At 40.2% G+C, this 20364-nt stretch overlaps 1 protein-coding gene across 1 annotated transcript in view; it reads right to left on the bottom strand.

The window, feature by feature from the left end:
- Window positions 1-17517: 17517 nt before the first annotated feature.
- The window catches only part of ATP2B1 (ATPase plasma membrane Ca2+ transporting 1), a 131688-nt gene continuing 128841 nt past the window's right edge, over window positions 17518-20364 (bottom strand). The window contains exon 21 of the mRNA XM_027842463.1: window positions 17518-18968. Coding sequence (XP_027698264.1) covers window positions 18657-18968 — 312 coding nt within the window. The 3' untranslated portion in view covers window positions 17518-18656. The remainder of the gene's footprint in view (window positions 18969-20364) is intronic.

Genomic DNA, 20364 nt, shown 5'->3' with positions numbered 1-20364 from the left:
CCTGGTTTAACCTGGCACACCTTCCTATTTGCCTGTGTCAGGAGGCCATCAAGAATCATTCATTCATTCACTCAAGAATTTATTATTAAGCACCTACCTTCTGCTTCCTTTAAGGTCAGTGGAATTACCACATTTGGACCCTAACATTGTGGTCTTGGATGTGCTTTTGGAGGGGGTAGCAATGGAAATAAGGAGAAAAAAAATGGGAAAAGCAGCCAAATTGGATCAAGTTTAAATGGAGGAGATATGTGCTGGGGGGCAACTCAATTGTAAGGGTGGAGGGAGCAATCTACAAGGTATCTGAAGAAAGGAAGGTACCAAAGTCATAGGTGAAAGAAGCTCAGACCTTATCGATGTTAATAAAAAAAAAAAAAGGTGGCTAAGAGGACATTCATAACTATTGACCAATATGTCTCTTCTCCCATTTATACACAGTCATCATGAAAGTCAGCTATGCATGAATTTGGAGCACTGTTGATGAGGGCAGTGTAAGGGAAAAAGCTGGTTTATTGAAAGTGATGTTCAACAATGGACTCCAGTTTTGCCATGTCACAATTGACTAGAAAATGTAGAGAATATAGGGTTCCACCGCTTATCATTTAATTTAACTATCATTGAATTGTTTATTATTATTATTAAATTGCTTATTATAATTGAATTTTTTTAAAAAAGCAAGTCAGAAGAGAGATTATGGCTGGAGATGTAGTTTAGAGGTCACATCCATCTTGTTGGAAACAAGAGAGTGAGTGAGCTCATTGAGGGGTTATAAAAAGAACATAATGTCAAGAATAGGATTTCAAAGGACATCTAGAGTTAAGGAGCCCCTAGGGATAAGAAGTGAACACAGCTAAAGAGAGTGAGGAATGGTAGCCAGGGCAGTGGACTAGGAAAGCAACATCATGGAAGTCAAGGTAATAATAAGATTGTTTCTGTAGCATTTTACGGTTTGTAAAGTCATAAGGTAATTAATATATATATATATATATATATATATATATATATATATATAAAATGGGTAGTTGTAGATTTTTATCATTGTGGAGGAACTCCAGTATGGAAACTCCCTTTACCAGGGCAGAGTGACAGCTCATTTATAATTCATCATTAATGCATAGGGCATTAAAAGGCTAAGAATCATGCCCATGGTTGCATAGGTGGTACGTAGCAAAGAAAGCACTTAAGCCTGTATCTTTCTGCTCCCAAGACCAGCCCTCTCTCCATTCACTCTCTCCTTCTGCTATGATTCTTCTCATCATCATTTTATAAATGAGGAAACTGAAGCTCAGATGGTGATGTTAGGACAGAATTTCAAGGAAGGGGTATGTAATAGCCTCAAAAGAGCAAGATGGTCATTAGCTTGGAATGAGAGAAGCCTCAGTTTTGGTGAGAGTTAGACAGGACCTCAATGGGTATCTAGTCCAACCCACACAGGAAAAGAATCCCCACTATAACCTACCCTAAAAGTCTCATCTTTGTCACTAACAAGCTGTGTGATCTTGGGCAAGTCATGTTTGAATCTTTTCTTAGGCGGCATCTTTGGCCTCTGTACAATATTAGATGCTGTCACCACACCTTCTTCCCTTGATTTTTGTGATGCTGGTCCTTCTTGCTTCTCTTCCCATCTTTCTGACCTCCTCATCCTTTGCTTTTTCAATCTCCCTGTCCTATGCCTAGCTGAATGTTTTCCCCAAGGTTCCATTCTCTCTCTCTCTTCCTTCCTTCCTTTTTCTCTTTCTTCATTCCCTTCCTTTCTTTCTTTCTTTCTTTCTTTCTTTTCTTTCCTTCCCTCCCTCCCCACTCTTTCTTTCTTTCCTCCCCTTCCTTTGTTTCTCCCTCTCTTTCCTCTTTCTTAAATTATATGTATTTTTTCAATTACCAAAAATCCTACTTCTCCCTCTTGCTACCTACCCAACCTCCCTCCCCCCACATTGAGAAAAAAGAAAAGCAAATTCCCTGTTACAACATGCATATCATCAAGCAAAACAAATTTCTGCATTGGCCATGTCCAAAAAAAAAATACATTTTATTCTGTACTTTGAATCCTTCTCCTCTCTGTCAGAAGATAGTTCGCATATTTCATCATTAGTCCTCTGAAATAGTGGTTGGTCATTATGCTGATCAGTTTTCCTAATTCTTTTAAAGTTGTTTGTGTTTATTATATTGTTGTTATTGTATAAATTATTCTCCTTGTTCTCTTCACTTCACTTTGCATCAGTTCATACAAGTCTTTCCAGGTTTCTCTGAAACTGTCCCCTTCATTATTTCTTTTTTTTAAAAATAAATTTATTTATTTTTACTTTCAACATTTACCTCCACAAGATTTTGAGTTCCAAATTTTCACCCCATCTCATCCCTCCCCCCACCCCAAGATGGCATGCATTCTGAATACCCCGTCTCCTAGTCTGCCTTCCCTTCTATCTCTCCCCCCCTTCTCTTTTCCCCTTCCCCTTCTATTTTGCTGTAGGGCAGGATAAATTTCTATACCCCATTTCCTGTATTTCTTATTTCCCAGTTGTATGTGAAAACATTTTTTTTAAACATGTGTTTTTAAAACTTTGGGTTCCAAATTTTCTCCTTTCCTCCCTCCCCACCTGCCGTCATTGAAAAGGCAAGCAACTCAATATAGGTTAAACGTGCAGTTATGCAAAACACTTCCATAGTAGACATGCTATGAAAAACTAACTCTATTTCCTTTAATCCTATCCTGCCTCCCCCCATTTATCCTATTCTTTATTTTGATCCTGTCCCTCCTCAGAAGTATTTGCTTCTGATTACCCCCTTTCCCAATCTGCCCTCCTCTGTATCATTCCCCTACTCTCTTGTCCCCTTCCCCCCCTATTTTCCTGTAGGGTAAGACAGATTTCCACACCCAACTGAGTGTGTATGTTATTCCCTCCTTAAGTCAAATCCTATGAGAATAAGATTCACTCATTCCCTCTCACCTTCCCCCATTTCCCCTCCACTGTAAGAGCCTTTTCTTTTCTGTTTTTTTGTGAGATAAATTACCCTGTTCTACATCTCCCTTTCTCTTTCTCCTAGTATAATCCTCTCTCACCCCTTAATTTTATTCTCCAGATATGACCCCTTCATCTTCAACTTACCCTGTGCCCTCTATCTATCTATCTATCTATCTATCTATCTATCTGTCTATCTATCTATCTATCTATCTATCTATCTATCTATCTATCTATACATATAATTTTTTCCCTCCAACTACCCCAAAAGTGACAAAGGTCTCATGAGTTACAAATATCATCTTTCCATGCAGGAATGTAAACAGTTCTACGTTAATAATTCTCTTATGATTTCTCTTTCCTGTTTACCTCTTCATGTGCCACTTGAGTCTTGTATTTGAAAGTCAGATTTTCTATTCAGGTCTGGTCTTTTCATCAAGAATGCTTGAAAGTCCCCTATTTCACTGAATGACCATTTTTCCCCCTGAAGGATTATACTCATTTTTGCTGGGTAGGTGATTCTTGGTTGTACTCCTGTCTCCTTTGCCCTCCAGAATATTATATTCCATGCCCTGCAGTCCCTTAGTGTAGAAGCTGCTAAATCTTGTGTTATCCTGATTGTGTTTCCACAATACTTGAATTGTTTCTTTCTGGCTGCTTGCAATATTTTCTCCTTGACCTGGGAACTCTGGAATTTGGCTACAATATTCCTAGGAGTTTTCCTTTGGGGATCTCTTTCAAGAGGAGATTGGTGGACTCTTTCAATTTCTATTTTGCCCTCTGGTTCTAAAATATCAGGGCAGTTTTCCTTGATAATTTCTTAAAAGATGATGTCTTGGCTCTTTTTTTGATCATGGCTTTCAGATAGTCCAATAATTTTTAAATTCTCTCTCCTGGATCTATTTTCCAGGTCAGTTGTTTTTCCAATGAGATATTTCACATTGTTTTCTAGTTTTTCATTCTTTTGGATTTGTTTTACAGTATCTTGATTTCTCATGAAGTCACTAGCTTCCAATTGCTCTGTTCTAATTTTTAAGGAAGTATTATCTTCAGTCATCTTTTGGACTTCCTTTTCCATTTGGCCAATTTTGCTTTTTAGGGCATTCTTCTCTTCATTGGCTTTTTGGACCTCTTTTGCCATTTGGGTTAGGCTATTTTTTAATTTGTTATTTCTTCAGTATTTTTTTGGGTCTCCTTTTTAGCAAGCTGTTGACTTGTTTTTCATGATTTTCTTGCATCACTCTCATTTCTCTTCCCAGTTTTTCCTCTACTTCTCTTGCTTCTCAAAATCCCTTTTGAGCTCTTCCAAGGCCTGGGAATGATTCATATTTTTCTTGGAGGCTTTGGATGTAGGAGCTTTGACTTTGTTGTCTTCTTCTGGTTGTATGTTTTGAGCTTCTTTGTCACCAAAATAAGATAATATAGTCTGACTCTTTTTGTGCTGCTTACTCATGATCCCAGCCAATTACTTGAGTTTTAAACTCTTTGTTAAGGTAAGAGTCTGCTTCCAATGTGGAGAATATACTGTCCCAAGCTTCAGGGGTTCGTACAGCTGTTTTCAGAGATACTTCTAGGGACCGGTAAATTTTCATTTCTTCCAAGGCAGTATGATAATGGGTGAGGGGTTTTCTCTCCACTGCCACAACAAGCTCCACCAGGCCAGCACTCCTCCACACCCCAGGGCCGCCCCTCAGAACTGTGACCCAGAACCAAGCACGGGCAAAGCAAGAGATTCCTGCCTCAGCACTGGCAAAGAGATCCCTGTAATCTCCTTCTGATCAGCCATTTGATTCCCCTCAGTCTGTGGGCCAGAAGCTCAGGAGGCAGCCGCGGCCCACGCTCGGGACTTGCGGCTGAGACTTAGCCTCTCTCTCGCCACAGTCACAGACTTTTCCCACTGACCTTCCAAGTTGTCTTTAGCGTTCATGGGTTGAGAAGTCTAGAAACAGCCACAGCTGCCCGTGATTCAGTCCTATGAGGCCTGCTCTAGGGTCACTGCAGCCTGCGTGCCCACGCCGAACTGCACTCCTCTCCCCTGCCCAGCACAATATACCTCTCTGATCAACCACCCAGGTTGTCTTGGGCTGGAAATTTGTTTTGCTCTCTGTCTTTTTGTGGGTTCTGCTGCTTTAGAATTTGTTTAGAGCCATTTTTCTTACAGGTGTTTGGGGGAGAGCTCAAGCAAGTCACTGCTTTCCCTCTGCCATCTTGGCTCCGCCCCCCCTTCATTATTTCTTGGCACAAAAGTATTCACATTTATACTGTAACTTTTCTAGCCATTTTCTTACTTATGGAAAGGCCCCTGCAAACTCCCAGTGCTCTCAAAGTGGTCTAATTCAGGGCAAAGTCTGATTACTCCCCCCATGGTCTGAGCTCTATAAGTTTCTGACCTGAGTTTGGGGCTGAGCAACAGTAGAAACAGATAGATGATGGTTGGACTTAGTCATTATTAGCCAGCTGGGAAGCTCTGCCATTTCTGAGTGACAGAACTTCAGGTTCCCCTTTGGTCAAGGATTCCTGCCTTGGTTATTCCTCTGTAGGCTTCAGATTGGGCTAGAAGCTGGAACTGAGATGCTGGTCTGTTCCTGGGGTGAGGGGTGGGGTAGTTTGCTTTTGAACTTTCTCTTCTCAGCCTGTGGCTTCTCCTATCCCCACGTGCAACGCCTCTTCTAAGTCCACCCTGGATCTGGGACTCCGAACTTGGCAGAGGGCAACAAAGCCAGATGGCACCTGTTCCTGTGGGGTGCTGGGAGGCTAGTTACCCACTGTGTGGTGCATGGCTTGCCAGACCTCATCTTCAGTGTCCAAGCTTTACAGTCTCTCTGGGCTGGAAAAGTGCCTCTGTGATTTTTTTTTCTTGGATTTCTCCCTTAGAATTCAGTCTGGTGCATTTTCTAGATATTTGGAGGCATTTTAGAGGGCAAGGGGTAACAGTGGTCACCATACTGCCACTGAGTCATCTGGGCTCCACCTCCCTTTCTCTATGTCCTCTCTCGGTGATTTTAGCGTCACTTCCTAAATTCAGATATTAGCTCTATGCAGATGACTTCCAAATCTATATACTTTAAGCTCCAATCTATCATCAGTTGGCTGTTGGACGTTTCCAGCTGGATATCCTGTCCTGTAGGCATTTCAAACTCAACCTGTCCAAACAGAAGTCGTCACCCACCACTTTTCTATAGTCCCTATTTTCATTGAGGGTGCCTTCATTTTTCTAGTCACTCAAGCTGACAACCTCAGGGAGTCATCCATGACTGCATTCCCTTCCCACTCCCATATCCAGTCATTGATGAAGTCTTACTGATTTTACCTCCATGATATCTCATATCCATTTTCTTTTCTCTCCTCACACGGCCACTGCCCTCGTTCAGCTGGGGAACCTGGGGGATGTTATAGTGGGAATTTCTTGGCCCCTCTTGCATGGACAATTTCAGTCACTTCCTGATTGGTCCCTCTGCTCCAATTGTCTCCTTTCACAAATCTGTCCCCCACAGAGCTGCCACAATGTCTCCCCAAAGCTGACTATGTCACTTCGCTGTCCAACAATCTTCACTGGCTCCCTATTGCCTCTTGGATAAACTGTAAACTTCTCCACCTGGCATTTAAGACTCTTCGAAATCTGACTCTGGCCTATCTTTCCAGACTTATTTCACATTATTTCCACTTCACACACTTGTATGTTTCAGCCAGACTGGGCCACTTGCTCTTCCCCAAACTCAGTGTTCTGGCTCTTGGGGAACACAAGAATTTCGTACTTGGTAAGCTTCCCTTCTTTCCCTCCCAGCTTAGCACAATCCCTATTTTCTTTTTAGGCCCAGCTCATGTGGAAGCTGCCTTATTCTTCCTAAAAGTTTGATGCTCTCTACTTGAATTATCATATACTTATCTTTTTACACTTGGTATTCTTCCAATAGAATGTAAACTGCCTGCTATCTCTTGTTCCTACTTGATATATCATATAAATACTTATATTTTTACACTTGGTATTCCTTCAGCAGAACTGGAGTTCCTTCAGCAAATTTTGGAACTAGAATTCCTCTAGTATACTGCCTGAGGTCATGGACTAGCATTCTTGTTTTTTTTTTATTTTATTTTATTTTTTTATCCCTCCCTAGCATCTAACAGAATGTCTTGTACATAGCCATTCAATATTAATTCATCTAAGTATTTATTAAATGCTTGTTGAATTGAAATAATTTCTTTATCTGAAAAATGAATGGCAAATTCATAATGAGAAGGAAAATTTAAAAATAATAAAATGAAAGGGTTGGATTAGATGACATTTTGGGTCTCTTCTAGCTCTAAAACCGTAAGATTGTGTGAAAAGACCATTGACTTTTAGCAATTAATCAGTTTTTGGTGCCCTTGGAGTAGCTTTGCTAAAGTTGATAGAGGAGAAGTCAAATTACTTAGCTTTGAACAATGAAGAAATGGGGACTGTGAGTGCAATCCACTTTTCAAGAAATTTGGTGGTAAAAGGAAGGATTGAAGTAAGACAGAAACAATCCATCCCCATATGGCCATTGACCATACTGACTGTCCTTCTTTGGATGTACTCTAGGTTATCAGTGGGCTTCCTAAAACAGTGCTTACAACCATCTCCAGTATTCCAGATGTGATCTGACCAACGCAGAACCTGGATATATGTGGGACAGTGGTGTCATTTTCAGAACTCATTATAAAAGGTGGAAATGAGTTGAGAGCAGTAGATGAAATGAGGTAGAAAGGTTGGTATAAGTAGATAGTACACATTTTCTCTAAGTTGAGTGATAGCTGCAGAACATGGTCTGGAATGGCCCTAGGGAGTAATAGACTGACTCCTCCCCTTCTGTTATGGAGGAAAGGATGGGAAGTGAGGATTCTACTCCAGGGCATTGTGGGAGGAACAAGCTTAGGAGAGCCAGTTGTTAAAAATTTTTTCAGTGTGAGCCTTGATTTACACTTCAGAAATTGGTAAAAGTTACACATCAGGGTTTAAATGATTATTTTATTGATTGTCTAGCCATAAGAAAGTGATGGAGAAAATGTCAATAATGTAGATTTAACTCTAAAAGTGTGTCCTACTTTTCAGAGAGCCAATTGTTAAACATTTAGCAGGATGCTCCTGGATATGAGTCATCTGGAGAAACCAAAGTTTCTCCAGAGGTAGATTAAAAAAAAAAAGGCCTAGGATAAAGGAAGAATTTGCACACTTGTAAATTTGGCTTAAAGAGGCACTGGTACAAGTGTTTACTGATGGACTGATTGAACTGGACTGTACTGAGAATTTTAAGGGAAGGGTTTTGTCCTGGGGATGGCAGAGGTAGATAACAGGGATAAAGGAAGCAGCTTGATAGGAGGCTGACTCATGTTGGGCTGGTGATGAGAGGAAGTGGGAAAGGGGACACTGGGTAGGCTGTTATTCTTTGGGAAGGTTAGAGTTATTTCGGTGGGATTGGTGAAGGGGGTAGACTGCTGCACCCTTTTCTCGCCACCTGATTCTGGGGCTTAGTTGGTAAGCAGATACTCAGCATTTCCGGTGGGACCAGGAGGACTCATGATCTTTTTTCATAGTGTACCATCTCTCCCTCCCCCCACCCCTCAAAGTATGCTATTTTCTGATCCTAACATTGCTATTTAATAAAATTAGTTATATTAAATGTTCTGCTTCCTAATTTGAGTTTCTTGGGAAATCTTGTTACCTTTTGGGCTCCTCTATTTACTTTTCCCCTTGATGGCATGAACATAATAATAGCAGTTGACTTTAAAGTTTACAAAGCCCTTCAGATACTTAATCTTGTTTGAACTTCTCAACAAATCAGGTAGGTGGGGTACTGTAGGGTTTTTTGGTTTACATTTTTATGGACATGGCCTTCTGAATTCATTGAACTTCTGGTAAGGAAACTCTACCAACCACGGCAGTACCTGCTCCGCAGCTTACAGTCTGAGTGAGTCACCTGGACCACTGAGAGGTTAAATGAATTGTCACATGTGAGGCAGCACTACCCAGGTCTTGAATCCCAACTAAGCTCTCTATCCCTGAGGCCACACTGCCTTTTCAGTATTAACATCTCCCTTTTATGTAGGAGGAAACTGAAGCTTGAGCATCAGGAGCAGAATTCAAAATAACCATTTATCAGCCAATAAACATTTATTAAATGCCTAGTATGGGTCGGGCACTGTGCTTAGTGCTGCTCTCCTGCAGTCCCTCCAGGCTTTGAATCAGACACCTCTGAATCTTCCCCCCCCCCTTCACACCCATTGGGTTGGCAAGTAGGCTCTGCCCTGCCCTACTGTCTGGCTCACACGTTCTCCTATTTCTACTCCCATTGCACCTATATTAAGTACTAATAATAGCGTGCATCTTTCTAGCAAGGTGCTCTCCATAGGTTACCCCACTGGACCCTCACAACCCCGGGAAGTAGGTGCTATACTCCCCCCCCCACCCCCCATTTTATAGCTGAGGAAGTGGAGGTTTAGGATGATTAGGGGATTAGTCACGATGCTAGAGTCTGAGCACTGCAGCCACATCCACAATTCTAATAATTAAAATACAGGAATTCTTAACCTGAGAAGGGGTCCATCTGTGGATAGATTTCAAGAAGTGGTTGTACTTCATGTAGTCTAATAAAATGAAATTAATTAACTATCAATCAGCAAGTATTTAAATGACCAGTATGTGCCAGGTCCTGTGAGGTGCTGGAGACAGGAAGCCAAAATGAAGACCTTACCTTCAAGGGGCTCCTGCTGTATCGGTGGAAACAATGCGTACACACAACCTAAATACAAAGTGATTTTAGAGGGAAAGCATCTTTCAGAGCTGGGGTCATCAGGAGAGGGCCCAGGTAAGAGATGATGGCCGGCTGAGCTGAGCTTCAAAGGAGGCTTGGTATTTTCAGACAGGCAGAGGTGAGGATGACTTTCTGGGAGTGATTGGCTGCTAGGTGGGGCAGTAGACAGTGTATTGGCCTTGAAGTTAGGAAGACCTGAGTTCAAATCCCACCTTACTTACCCCATGTGTGCAAGTCACAACCTCTCTAGGCCTTAGTTTTCTCATAAAATGGGGAGAACAGCAGCACCTGCCTCACAGGGGTTTTGGGAGGATGTAAAGTGCTTTACAAACCTTAGAACAGTAAATAAACACTAGCACTTATTATGGCTGAGGCACAAACAGGAAGTAAGCTAGTTTGACTGGGAGGTAGAATTCCTGATTGGGAGTGGTGCCCAGTAAACCTGGGTAGGGATCACAAGTCAGATTATGAAGGACTTTAGATATCAGAGTATTTGTATTTGTTCCTAGAGACAAAAGGGAGCACCATGATGGGAGGTTTGACGTGTGCTTGAGGAATATCATTTTGACACAGGCAGGAAGGATGAGTTGGAGGGTGGCTAGAACGGGGATGCTACTGAAATGATTCAGGTGAGAGGTGATAAGAACCTGGACCACAGCCGTGGCCACGTGAAGAGGGGACAGATGTAGAAGATATTATGGAGGTGCAATCAAGGTAAAGCCACTGACTGGATGGGGGCTGGGGAAAGGGGAAGGAGGGAGAGGAGAGGAGGAGGAGGAGAGAGAGTGCAAAATTTGCAGAGGACTCCAAGGTTGCAAACATGGGTGACTGGGAGGGTGGTGGTGCTCTACTGGGAATAAGTACATTAGGAAGAGATAAGGACAAACATAAAGCCAAGTGGGTGAAGAATTCCTGAATTCCAGATTACGATATGCAGTTGAAAACACAATCCGTGGAGCTTGTCCATCAATACTTAAATGGTTCAGTGCTGGTCCTGGACTCAGGAAGACGCCAGTTCAAATCCAGTCTCAGACACTTATTAGCTGGGTGACTTAACTGCTCTATACCCATTTCCTCAACTGTAAAATGGGGATAATAACAGCACCTTCAGGGGTGTTGTGAGGCAAATGAGCTATTTGTAAAGTGCTTTGAAATGCTAGTTGCTATTATTATTGCTAAATACTGCAGATGGGCAATGAGTTGGACACAGTATTGAACAGGAAGATGGCTAGACTGCCTCTGGGAAATTGCAAAGTTCAACTTTTAACGACCTTGAGCTTCTCATTGGAACAAAAGTACCTTTTCGGGGCAGTAATATTATTCCAGTATTGCCTTATGACTGCAAGTCATAGAATGCTACAGCGTTGTTAGAATTGAAATTGATCATCTGGAGGTCAGTGGAGAGGCTCATGGCGGGCAGGACCAGGCCTCACCACATTTACAACAGGTAAGAATGCAGAAGCAGTATATAAGGTATCACCTGGGATAAAGCACAGAAACGGAGGATGTCACGTGTCAAGAATGAGGGGTAATTGATGAATAAGCCATGTGCTGTACTGGTATCCTCATGAGGTCAGAACTCAAAGGAAGGCTCCTAGGACCACTGCATAAAACCCCAGTGGTGAATTTATGGGAGAACGTGGAAGAGTGGCATTATATAGGCAGACACGGAGCTACTGCAATTGCAGCCCCACTGGAGAGAATACCTATGTTGGTAAACAACAGACTCGTCTTATTACTGCTCCCCCCCGAGCTCCTGACTCCATGCACTGGCTGTTACCCCATTCCTGGAATGCTCTTCCCTCCTCCTTTCCACCTGCTGGTTTCCTTCAAGCCTCAGATCAGATCCTACCTTGTGCAGGCCATTCTATTGCTGCCCTCACCCCCTCCAAGCATCTTCCTCTGGGATTACCATCCACTCCATCTTGTATGTTGTTGTGTGTTATCCTTCCCATACCCTACTTGAGGATAAGAGTCATGTTTTTGCCTTTCTTTGTATCCCTAGTATTTAGCACAGTGCCTGCCACAGACTAAGCATTCAATGCTTTTTTTATTGATTTGATAAGATCCAAGATCCACTGGAAAACTTGAATAAATGTAAATAACTGATTTTTATAGCAATGTAGATGCTTTACACTTACATTTTAAAAGCTAACAACCTAACAGAAAATACATGTACTGTTGTAAATATAACACAACACACACACACACACACACACACAAATATATAAATTACGAGAACTCAGGAAAAAAAGTCCTGTAATAAAACTGGAGGAGGGAAAGATCTCTTTTGGCTGGAGAGACATAAGGGGAGATGAAGGAAGGCTTACAGAGGAGGTGGCATCTGAGCTGGGCCTTCAAGGAAGAGAAAGATTTCGAGGGACCAAAAATGTAAAGAGCACACATCCCAGGCCTCAGCAACAAGCTGTTCCAGTAGTGGGGGATAGGACCAGACTGAGGAGAAACTAGTAGTCCATTTTGGGACGTAGTGTCTGTAAAAATGAATCGTGAGGAATAAGGCTAGAAAGGTAGGTTTGAGCTAGATAAAGAGGGTCTTAAATGCCACATTAAGCAGGAAGGATTAACATTTTTTTTTGAGTTTCATCGTTAAAAACTCTTGCATTGGAAAGATCAAATACAGGGACACTATATATAAGTATGAATATATATAAGGATGAATTGGTGGAGGAGGGAGAAGGATGCAGGGTCATCCATCAGCTTTTGGAATACTATAACAATAGTCCAACTGAGTGGTAATGACCATGAGGGGGAAGTGGTGTGAGAAATATTCCGCAGGTACCACTGACAGAATTGGCAATTGATTGGATGCTAGGGAATGGGAGAGGGAGGTTGGTGACTGAACCTGGGAGGAAGCGTTGTGAATGGAAGTAGGGAAGATAGAGGAAGGTCAAGTTTCGAGTTCAGCTTTTGGCACGTCATTGGTGGTAGTGTTCCATAGTTGGAAACACAGAACTTGTGCTTAGGAAAGACAATCTTCAAAGAAGGTGATGGAACAGGGAAGGAAATGAAATGGAGGGAGGAAATAAGAAGAAAGGAATGAACAACTTTCAAATGATGCAGAAGGGGGCAGCTAGGTGGCACAGTGGATAAAGCACCGGCCCTGGACTCAGGAGGACCCGAGTTCAAATGCAGCCTTAGACACTTGACACTTACTAGGTGCATGACCCTGGGCAAGTCACTTAACCCCATTGCCTAGCCAAAGAAACAAATGATGCAGAAACCTCAAGGATGAAGAAGGCTGGGCAATGCCCATTGGACTCATTACTAGTGTCCCAGAAGAGGCCCGTCTCAAGAGAAGTGGAGACTCAATGCAGCTTGTAGCCATTTGAGGTGTTTCCCATCACCGGGAGTCTTCAGGACGCTGAGATAACCACTTATCAGGGATCAGAGGGTCTTTTTCACCTACTCTGTCTTGTACAACAATTATTCGTGTATATCGAGTGTCCTAGCTCCTTGAGGCTGTTAACTGACTTACAACTGGTTCTATCCCTGTCAGTTATTTCATATGTAATTACCTCTTCATTTGTCTATAATCCAGACAAAATGCTTGCTTTTAAATAGTCCTGTAACAACAACAAAAAAAAGATGACTTCAAAACACTCCTCTTCTTCAACAAAAATGTAGCTTGGAGCTCAGGGAAACGTTAAGTCTTAAATATCTAATTTCCATATTCTGTAACAAACATGATAACTCACAAACTACAAATACTAACGTGAACATTGTTTAAACAATAGACTCAGATGATGGCTGTGATTGTGAATTCTCTCAAATGGATAACTTGAAAAATTATGTCCAAGTCAGCCCCTTTGATTAAAATAATTATAAAGCACTCAGAATCTGAATTAAGGGAAACATTATGAAACTGACCAAATGTTCAAAAAACAAGGAACCATTCCATTTCATTAAGTACACATTACCAAATAACTTCAAAGGCAAAAAGCCTAGCTTCAAGGCACTCTCTAAAGAGAGTGATAGCAAAAACTCTCCTTCAAAATTTGATAGCCAGCTTGGATCACTGATTTCAAGACTGATGCGCCATCACTTTATCAGGTGGGGCCCTAGACATGCTTGGCTTTACTCTTGCTCTTTGTTGCTGGCTGTATAAACACTCTCCTTTCTCCAGTTCTGGACAGAGAAGGACAGAACCTGGACCTGTGAATATATTGGTATATGGTTTTTCCACTATGGCAGGTTGGCCTCTTTAGGCCCTGAGAAATTAAGTGACTTGTCTAAGGTAACACAGCCACTATGTATCACAGAGAGGACTAGAACTGAGGTCTAGATGCTAGCTCTCACTAAACCATGCTGCCTCTCTGGTTTTGGAACCATAGTCAAACTCCTGCAAAGTGTATATAAGTCTGTTCCCCAAAAAGGCTCCACTCATTATCGTGGTCAATATCCAGACCTACAATGTCTTCCCTGCCTTTGCCGCTTTCTTCCCTGTTAGTATGTAAACTCTTCCCCGCAGAGCCAGACTTCACATGCTTGCCCCTCAGATTTGTGCTAACAGAAAATAAAAGATGCACCAGGATGTTCAGTGTAACCTTACAATCGATAAGCAGGCAGTTACTGCTCACCCACCAAACTGCAATGCCATAGTCTTTAACAGGATAGAAGGCTTGGCAGAGGAAATTAAAATGGGAGTGAAGTAAGCAATCTTTAGAAAAGAACACTTCTTTTAAAAATTGTATATAACACACATACACACATATATATACATATACAGATGAAAACCATCTTGCTTATTTCGGAATTTCTCAAAATAAGAGTAAAAAGCAAACTAAACTAGTAGGAGACCTTTTTTTTTTTAAATTTATTTTTAACCAGGTTCATTCTAATAGCAAGTTGGATACATCCTTGGCAAGATATTTGGAAGTTAAGATTGTGAGATTACTCGTATATATACTTGGTAAATACCTTATTCTGCAATCCACAAATACATACAACACAGCCATCAAAATAGATTGTTCATTCATTGATGCTAAGATGTCACCTGGCCTATAGAGCTTGGAGAGGAGAAACAGAAAGGCAAAAGGCAGAAGTTTACAATATAATTACAGTTCACAATATGTAATAAATAGAACACATTGCCATAAGATAACAATCAATGGTTTTGTTTGTTTTTTTTTAAATCCTCATTTTCTTATTCTGGTAAGCTCTCAAAAGAAATTTAATTTTTAATTCAAAATGCATTGTGTGAAATGTACATACAAATCCTAACTGGACAGAATAGAAAAATATCTTATTAGGATGATAAGAGCAGCTGGTATTGTTATAATTTTGTGGTTTATAAAGCAGTTTACATAAGTACTTGTTTGAGCCTCACAACAGCCCTGTGAGGTAGGCAGGGCAGATATTATCTCCATTTACAGACGAGGAAACTGAGGAATAGAGAGCTTGAATGATGTGCCCAGGACCACGGTGGCACATGCCAGAGGTGGGATTCAAACCCAGGTCTTCTGAATCCAAATCTAGTGCTCCTTCCCTCAGACAACAGGGCAGCCAGAAACTGCTTTATGATCAATGTTTGCTTCTTGCATTAGTCAGAAAAATCCTCAAATTTATGTAACATACTACATAATATGCAATTTAAGCCTGCTTAAGAATTATGAATATAAAAAACACTATTTCCACAAAGCTGCTAGTTAGGTGAATTATACATATAAATAGAGCTTAAAAGGTAAATTTGTTAAATTTTTACAGAAAGACCAACTAATTACTGTTGATGGATTTTATAACCTATCAGCACTGTTAAATGAGAAAATACATTTTTTCAAGCCTGTAATACTAAACACTAAACCCCAAGTTTTGCAGTACCAAGGAGAATGGAACTGTGCTACCCAGGGGTAAGGATAGTGCATGTGACGGAAGGTATAATACTTTAACCTGGACTTAGTTGACATTGTGGTTTCCCTACAGAGTGAATTATGATACATTTCAATGCTATGAACCCATGGATTTTTCATATGGCTGATTAAAAAAACCTGAAGATTTCAGCAGGAAAACTGTTTGATTTCAAAATTTGATATATAAATTCTAATATTTAAAAAGGTTAGTCCCCATTCACAAAGATAGCATATTTATGAAATTAAAATGAATTGACAACTTTTACAAAGAGGTAAAAACCAAAAGGCTCAAGTGGCAAAAACAGATGGTAAGCATCATTAAAAAAAAAATCTCAACATCCTCATGATATTTCGGTTGGCTTGTACATATCAAAAGAAACCATGACAGTAATAGAAATAATGCATATCTGCTTAGAAACAACTGCCATTTCATAGTCGAGCATTAATGTGTCATGAAAATTACCATTATCAGGCATTAGTAAGATGGCAATGACTCATGCTTGACATACTCCCCCTTTCCCTAGGTTCCACACAAACACTAGGAAATGCATGAGAAAATAAAAAAAATATACGAATAATCTGAAATATTTAGCATGCAAAATTAATTATTTGGAGGAAGGTATTAGAAGATGAGATAAAACAGCTGAGTTTCTGTTATTGTTTTCAGCTCTCGGTATCATGTCCTTCGCTAGCCCACTTGCATTTTTCTAGTTGATATACTGGTCTTGGAAGCTCCAATAGAAAATACAGTGTCAAAGAGAGGAGGACATATATACCAGTAAGAAATGTCTTACTACTGCAACATGGTAGTCGTAAGTCAGGTTACTAGGGAAGGCTAATGCCTCAAAATAAAAAATCTGAGTATCTGCATAAGAGCTGAATACAAATCATCCTCAGATGTAAATGCATTGCTAAGCCTGTGGAACTTCAGCTATTACCTCCAGCTGATTCAGAATAAAGCAGAACAACCAACTACGTCTCCTTTTTTGTCTTAGTTCCTAGGCTTGAAGCCTTCAGTAACTAAGTAAAGGAGCCAGAAGGGACTCTGGAGATCATCTAATCCATCATCTCACTCTCCAGATAAGGAAAGAGGAGAGTTTAAATGATTGGTCCTGTCAAAGGTCAAACAGGAAGTTAGCAGAAGAGGTGGCTGAGAACTCCGCTTTCCTGATTACAAGCCCAAGGCTCTTTCTACCACAGTAAGCAGCATCTTTCTGCATTGTAGCTGTCAGTAAACCTTTCTGAAGGAAGATAGGCTTACACATGGTGGCAGAGCCAATGTCTGATCAAACACAAATTCTATTCTCCAGAGTCCTCCTAATGGCAAGCACCAGGAAGTTGAGCTATTCATCAGCCCCATCCCATGTGGAAATTCTTGTAAACGATGGTAGCTGACAATGCTCTCATGGACACCTCTGCCCCAGTACCAACACTGGCTCACAAACGGTGAAGAACGAGATGTGGAGGGGTAGGAGGAGGGTGGGGGCTGAGTGAGGCACAGAAGAGGCGGCCCAGCAGAAAAGACATTCTAGGCAAGCAGAGGAAAGTAGACCCAAGATAATAATGTCCATTTAATCATCAAATCTGTTCAGCTAGTCTCATTATTTGTCCATTCAAGAGTGAAAATTAATACAAAGGAAATGGTTTTTCATTATTGCAACAACAACAAAAAAAACAAACCAAACATGAGTTGATTTTAGGTAAAAGGAATTTTCAGAAAATCATGTCAAATGATGAACTCTCTACACCTTTATTTCCTCAGACTCTCGTATGTGCTTACCACTTAAAAGTACTTCACAGGGCTGCTGGCTGCTACCATAGTGATATTATGTCAATGAGGTTAATAAATCACACTCTGAAGTACCGACTTTTTAGAACTGTTCCCATAAAAAAGCTGAAAATTTTGTAAAAAAACATTGCTACATATTTATTTAATAAAAGGGCGTGTTTATTTATGTTTACAAACAGGTTTCAAAAACAAAAGGAAAACATGTATGCTACTACTAACCTTTTTTTTTTTCAAAATGCCAACAGCCCTCATGCCGTATGAAGGTTTCTTAAGATTTATTAGAAAAATCAACACAGTTCACTCACAGTTCACCAAGACATCACTAAACTAACAGGTTTAGACAAAAACAAAAAAGACTAAGGTTTTGTTGTAGTTTGATTTAATTCAATTTGCCTGAAATAACAAAAGCATTTCAAGCAACTTTCATTACGTAATTGATGTCCCGCATTAAACAATCTACTAAATTCTGAACAAAAAGTTATTTAGCAAGTTTTTCAAAATTTTTAAAAATTAAACAGTTGTTTTCAAAACCATTAAGTAGTAAATGTATTTAAGAAACTAATTAGGACAGAGGCCATAACTTCATTAGGACACCGCTGCTCATGTTTTCACAAAGCATTAGTGTTATCTATTTGGCTATCAGTATTAGCAATTTATCTACAATATTTAACAAGGTAAATTGTAGGCAAAAATTTAGTACAGTTTCAATAGAAACACCCTTTTTCCTGAAAATACAGCAGTATTTGAAGGACTAATTTTTCTCTGCATCAGTTATAAGGAAGCTTCCCATCTATGAACAGGAACAATAAAAGTATCTACAAACCTTGTAAACAGATCTGTATCATTTATAAACATAAATAATCCAAATTATTAACAGCCGACAGCAGAAATTAAAGTATCAATTCAATGATCCAGGGCTCCATCGTCTTTCTCAGCTTTCCTCCTCCCTCACCCCCTTCAAGGATCAAGAGAAACTAAAGCTTCGCTAAACCCACTGTTCAGGACCATTCTGCAGGATGATCGATGATCCACAGGCCACTTATGCCGAGTTACTGTTTATCAGTCAGAGTTCATTACTCCCCACCCCCCAAAAAGCACCCTCAAAGTCTGGCGGAAAGCTTTTTTGTTTTAAAAAAATAAATCTACATTCGTACAAGTATGTCTTCTGTTGAAGTCCAAGACAAGAATACTATCTTGTCCATCACAATGTGTGAAAAGACCCAGTTTCAATTGGTTTCTTTACAATGCAGCTAGTGTGTTGACATTCAGCTTACGATCAGAGTGATGTTTCCAAGCTATGTAGTGGGCTTCCTGGGGATGAAGAGGTAGCAGACTTGTTCGCTTCTATTGTAAGATGAATTCCGCTGTCCACGGCATTATTATTTTTGTTGGGGGAGGGGGGAGGACTCGAGTTACGCTTCGTGGGGGCATCGTCTTCAGCGTCAGTGTCATCAATAAGGGGAATGTGAGGCTCAGAGTCCTCTATCCTAAACTCAGGATGCGTCATAAAGTTGTGAATGGAACTTCGTGACTCTGGTTTTTCTAGCCCTTCATATAAAGAACTACGAAATGCATTCACCACTCGAATCTGCAAGGAGAGCAAAGAGAATGGTATCAGAGGGTTACAGATGGGCCGCCACTGAAAATGGCTTATTTATGAGTCTGAATCCACAAACAGCAAGGTATGAGTGAGTCATATTTGCATGTAATGTGCAGTGGGACTTGCAATAACACTGTAAAAAAACCAAACATTTTAGTAAGACACTGCAAGAACAACAAAACTACACACTCTAACAATCAAGGTGTCCAGAGTTTAAAGTTGTGTTAAAATAATCACATCAGTGGCCAATGGCTAAGACTTTAAAAGTCAATGTCCAAATGAAGCCATTTAAATAAGAGATTTTAAACAAAGCACAACAAAAACATAACTATACATAAGCTTAGCCCATTTTCATTACAACGTTTATCGGAAACCAATCAGAAAATGCCGAACAAACTCAAGCACAAAGGGTTACTATTTATCATGCTAGGAATTGGGGGAGCACCAACTATGAAAAAGCCAAGCAAATATAAGCTGAATGCAACAATGAATTGACAACTATTCCTCTATGCCCTTAATTTAAAAAACAAAACAAAACCAAATCCCTTCAAAATATGCAAATTATGCCACATTAACAGTTATAAATATTTGAGTATATGCCCATTTCCCTAATGAGTTTGAATATTCCATTCAAGAAACACATCCTAAACAACAAACTATATATATGCCACAGGGGAGAAAAAGATTAACATGAAAGGCACTGTGATTTCTCTAGCATGATTTCCCTGTTAAGAGCAATAGGTATGTAAACTTTCCTATTAAGTCTTTCACTGAACCCAAAAGATGTAAAGTCTTGCCCCAAACTAAGTGACAGACTTGGCAGAATTCTTATTATATAAGGTTTTCTGAGAAGGATGAACTAAAGCAGGTCTTAACATAAAGAACTCCACGTGAAAAGAGTTCGACCATCTTACTCAGCAAGTCTCAGTGTGGATTTCAATGAAAGAAAACACCTCAAGCGCTTTTATTTTTTATTATATTTTAAATAAAAGTAACCTAGTTTAAAAGATACACACATGCCCTTTCTAAGGCTCAGATTTCTCCTTTTTCCAATAAACCCCAAATCAGGTACAGCTCTGTTAATTGTGAGTAGGTACAATACTCCATGTAGTCTCAACAATTAAGTATACAGTACTGCATCCGTTTACATTTGTGTTTATTGCTTTGTAAATTATTCTTTAGTTGACGTGTGTATATTTTGTTTCTTCTAAGATGAGGCACCATACACTCTTGTGAGTGCACAGGTATGCAATAATGTTTCCAAAGTGAATAAGGATAATAATTACAAACATATGTATATATGTATGTATGTGTGTGTGTGTGTGTGTGTGTGTGTGTGTGTGTGTGTGTGTGTATATTTCAGGTGCCTAACATTACAGTAACC

Source organism: Vombatus ursinus, unplaced genomic scaffold (assembly GCF_900497805.2).
Source record: "Vombatus ursinus unplaced genomic scaffold, bare-nosed wombat genome assembly UNPS02014874.1, whole genome shotgun sequence".
NCBI classification, from domain to species: Eukaryota; Metazoa; Chordata; class Mammalia; order Diprotodontia; family Vombatidae; genus Vombatus; species Vombatus ursinus.
The sequence above is the reverse complement of the archived record's forward strand: the minus strand, read 5'-3'. Positions and strand labels throughout refer to the sequence as shown.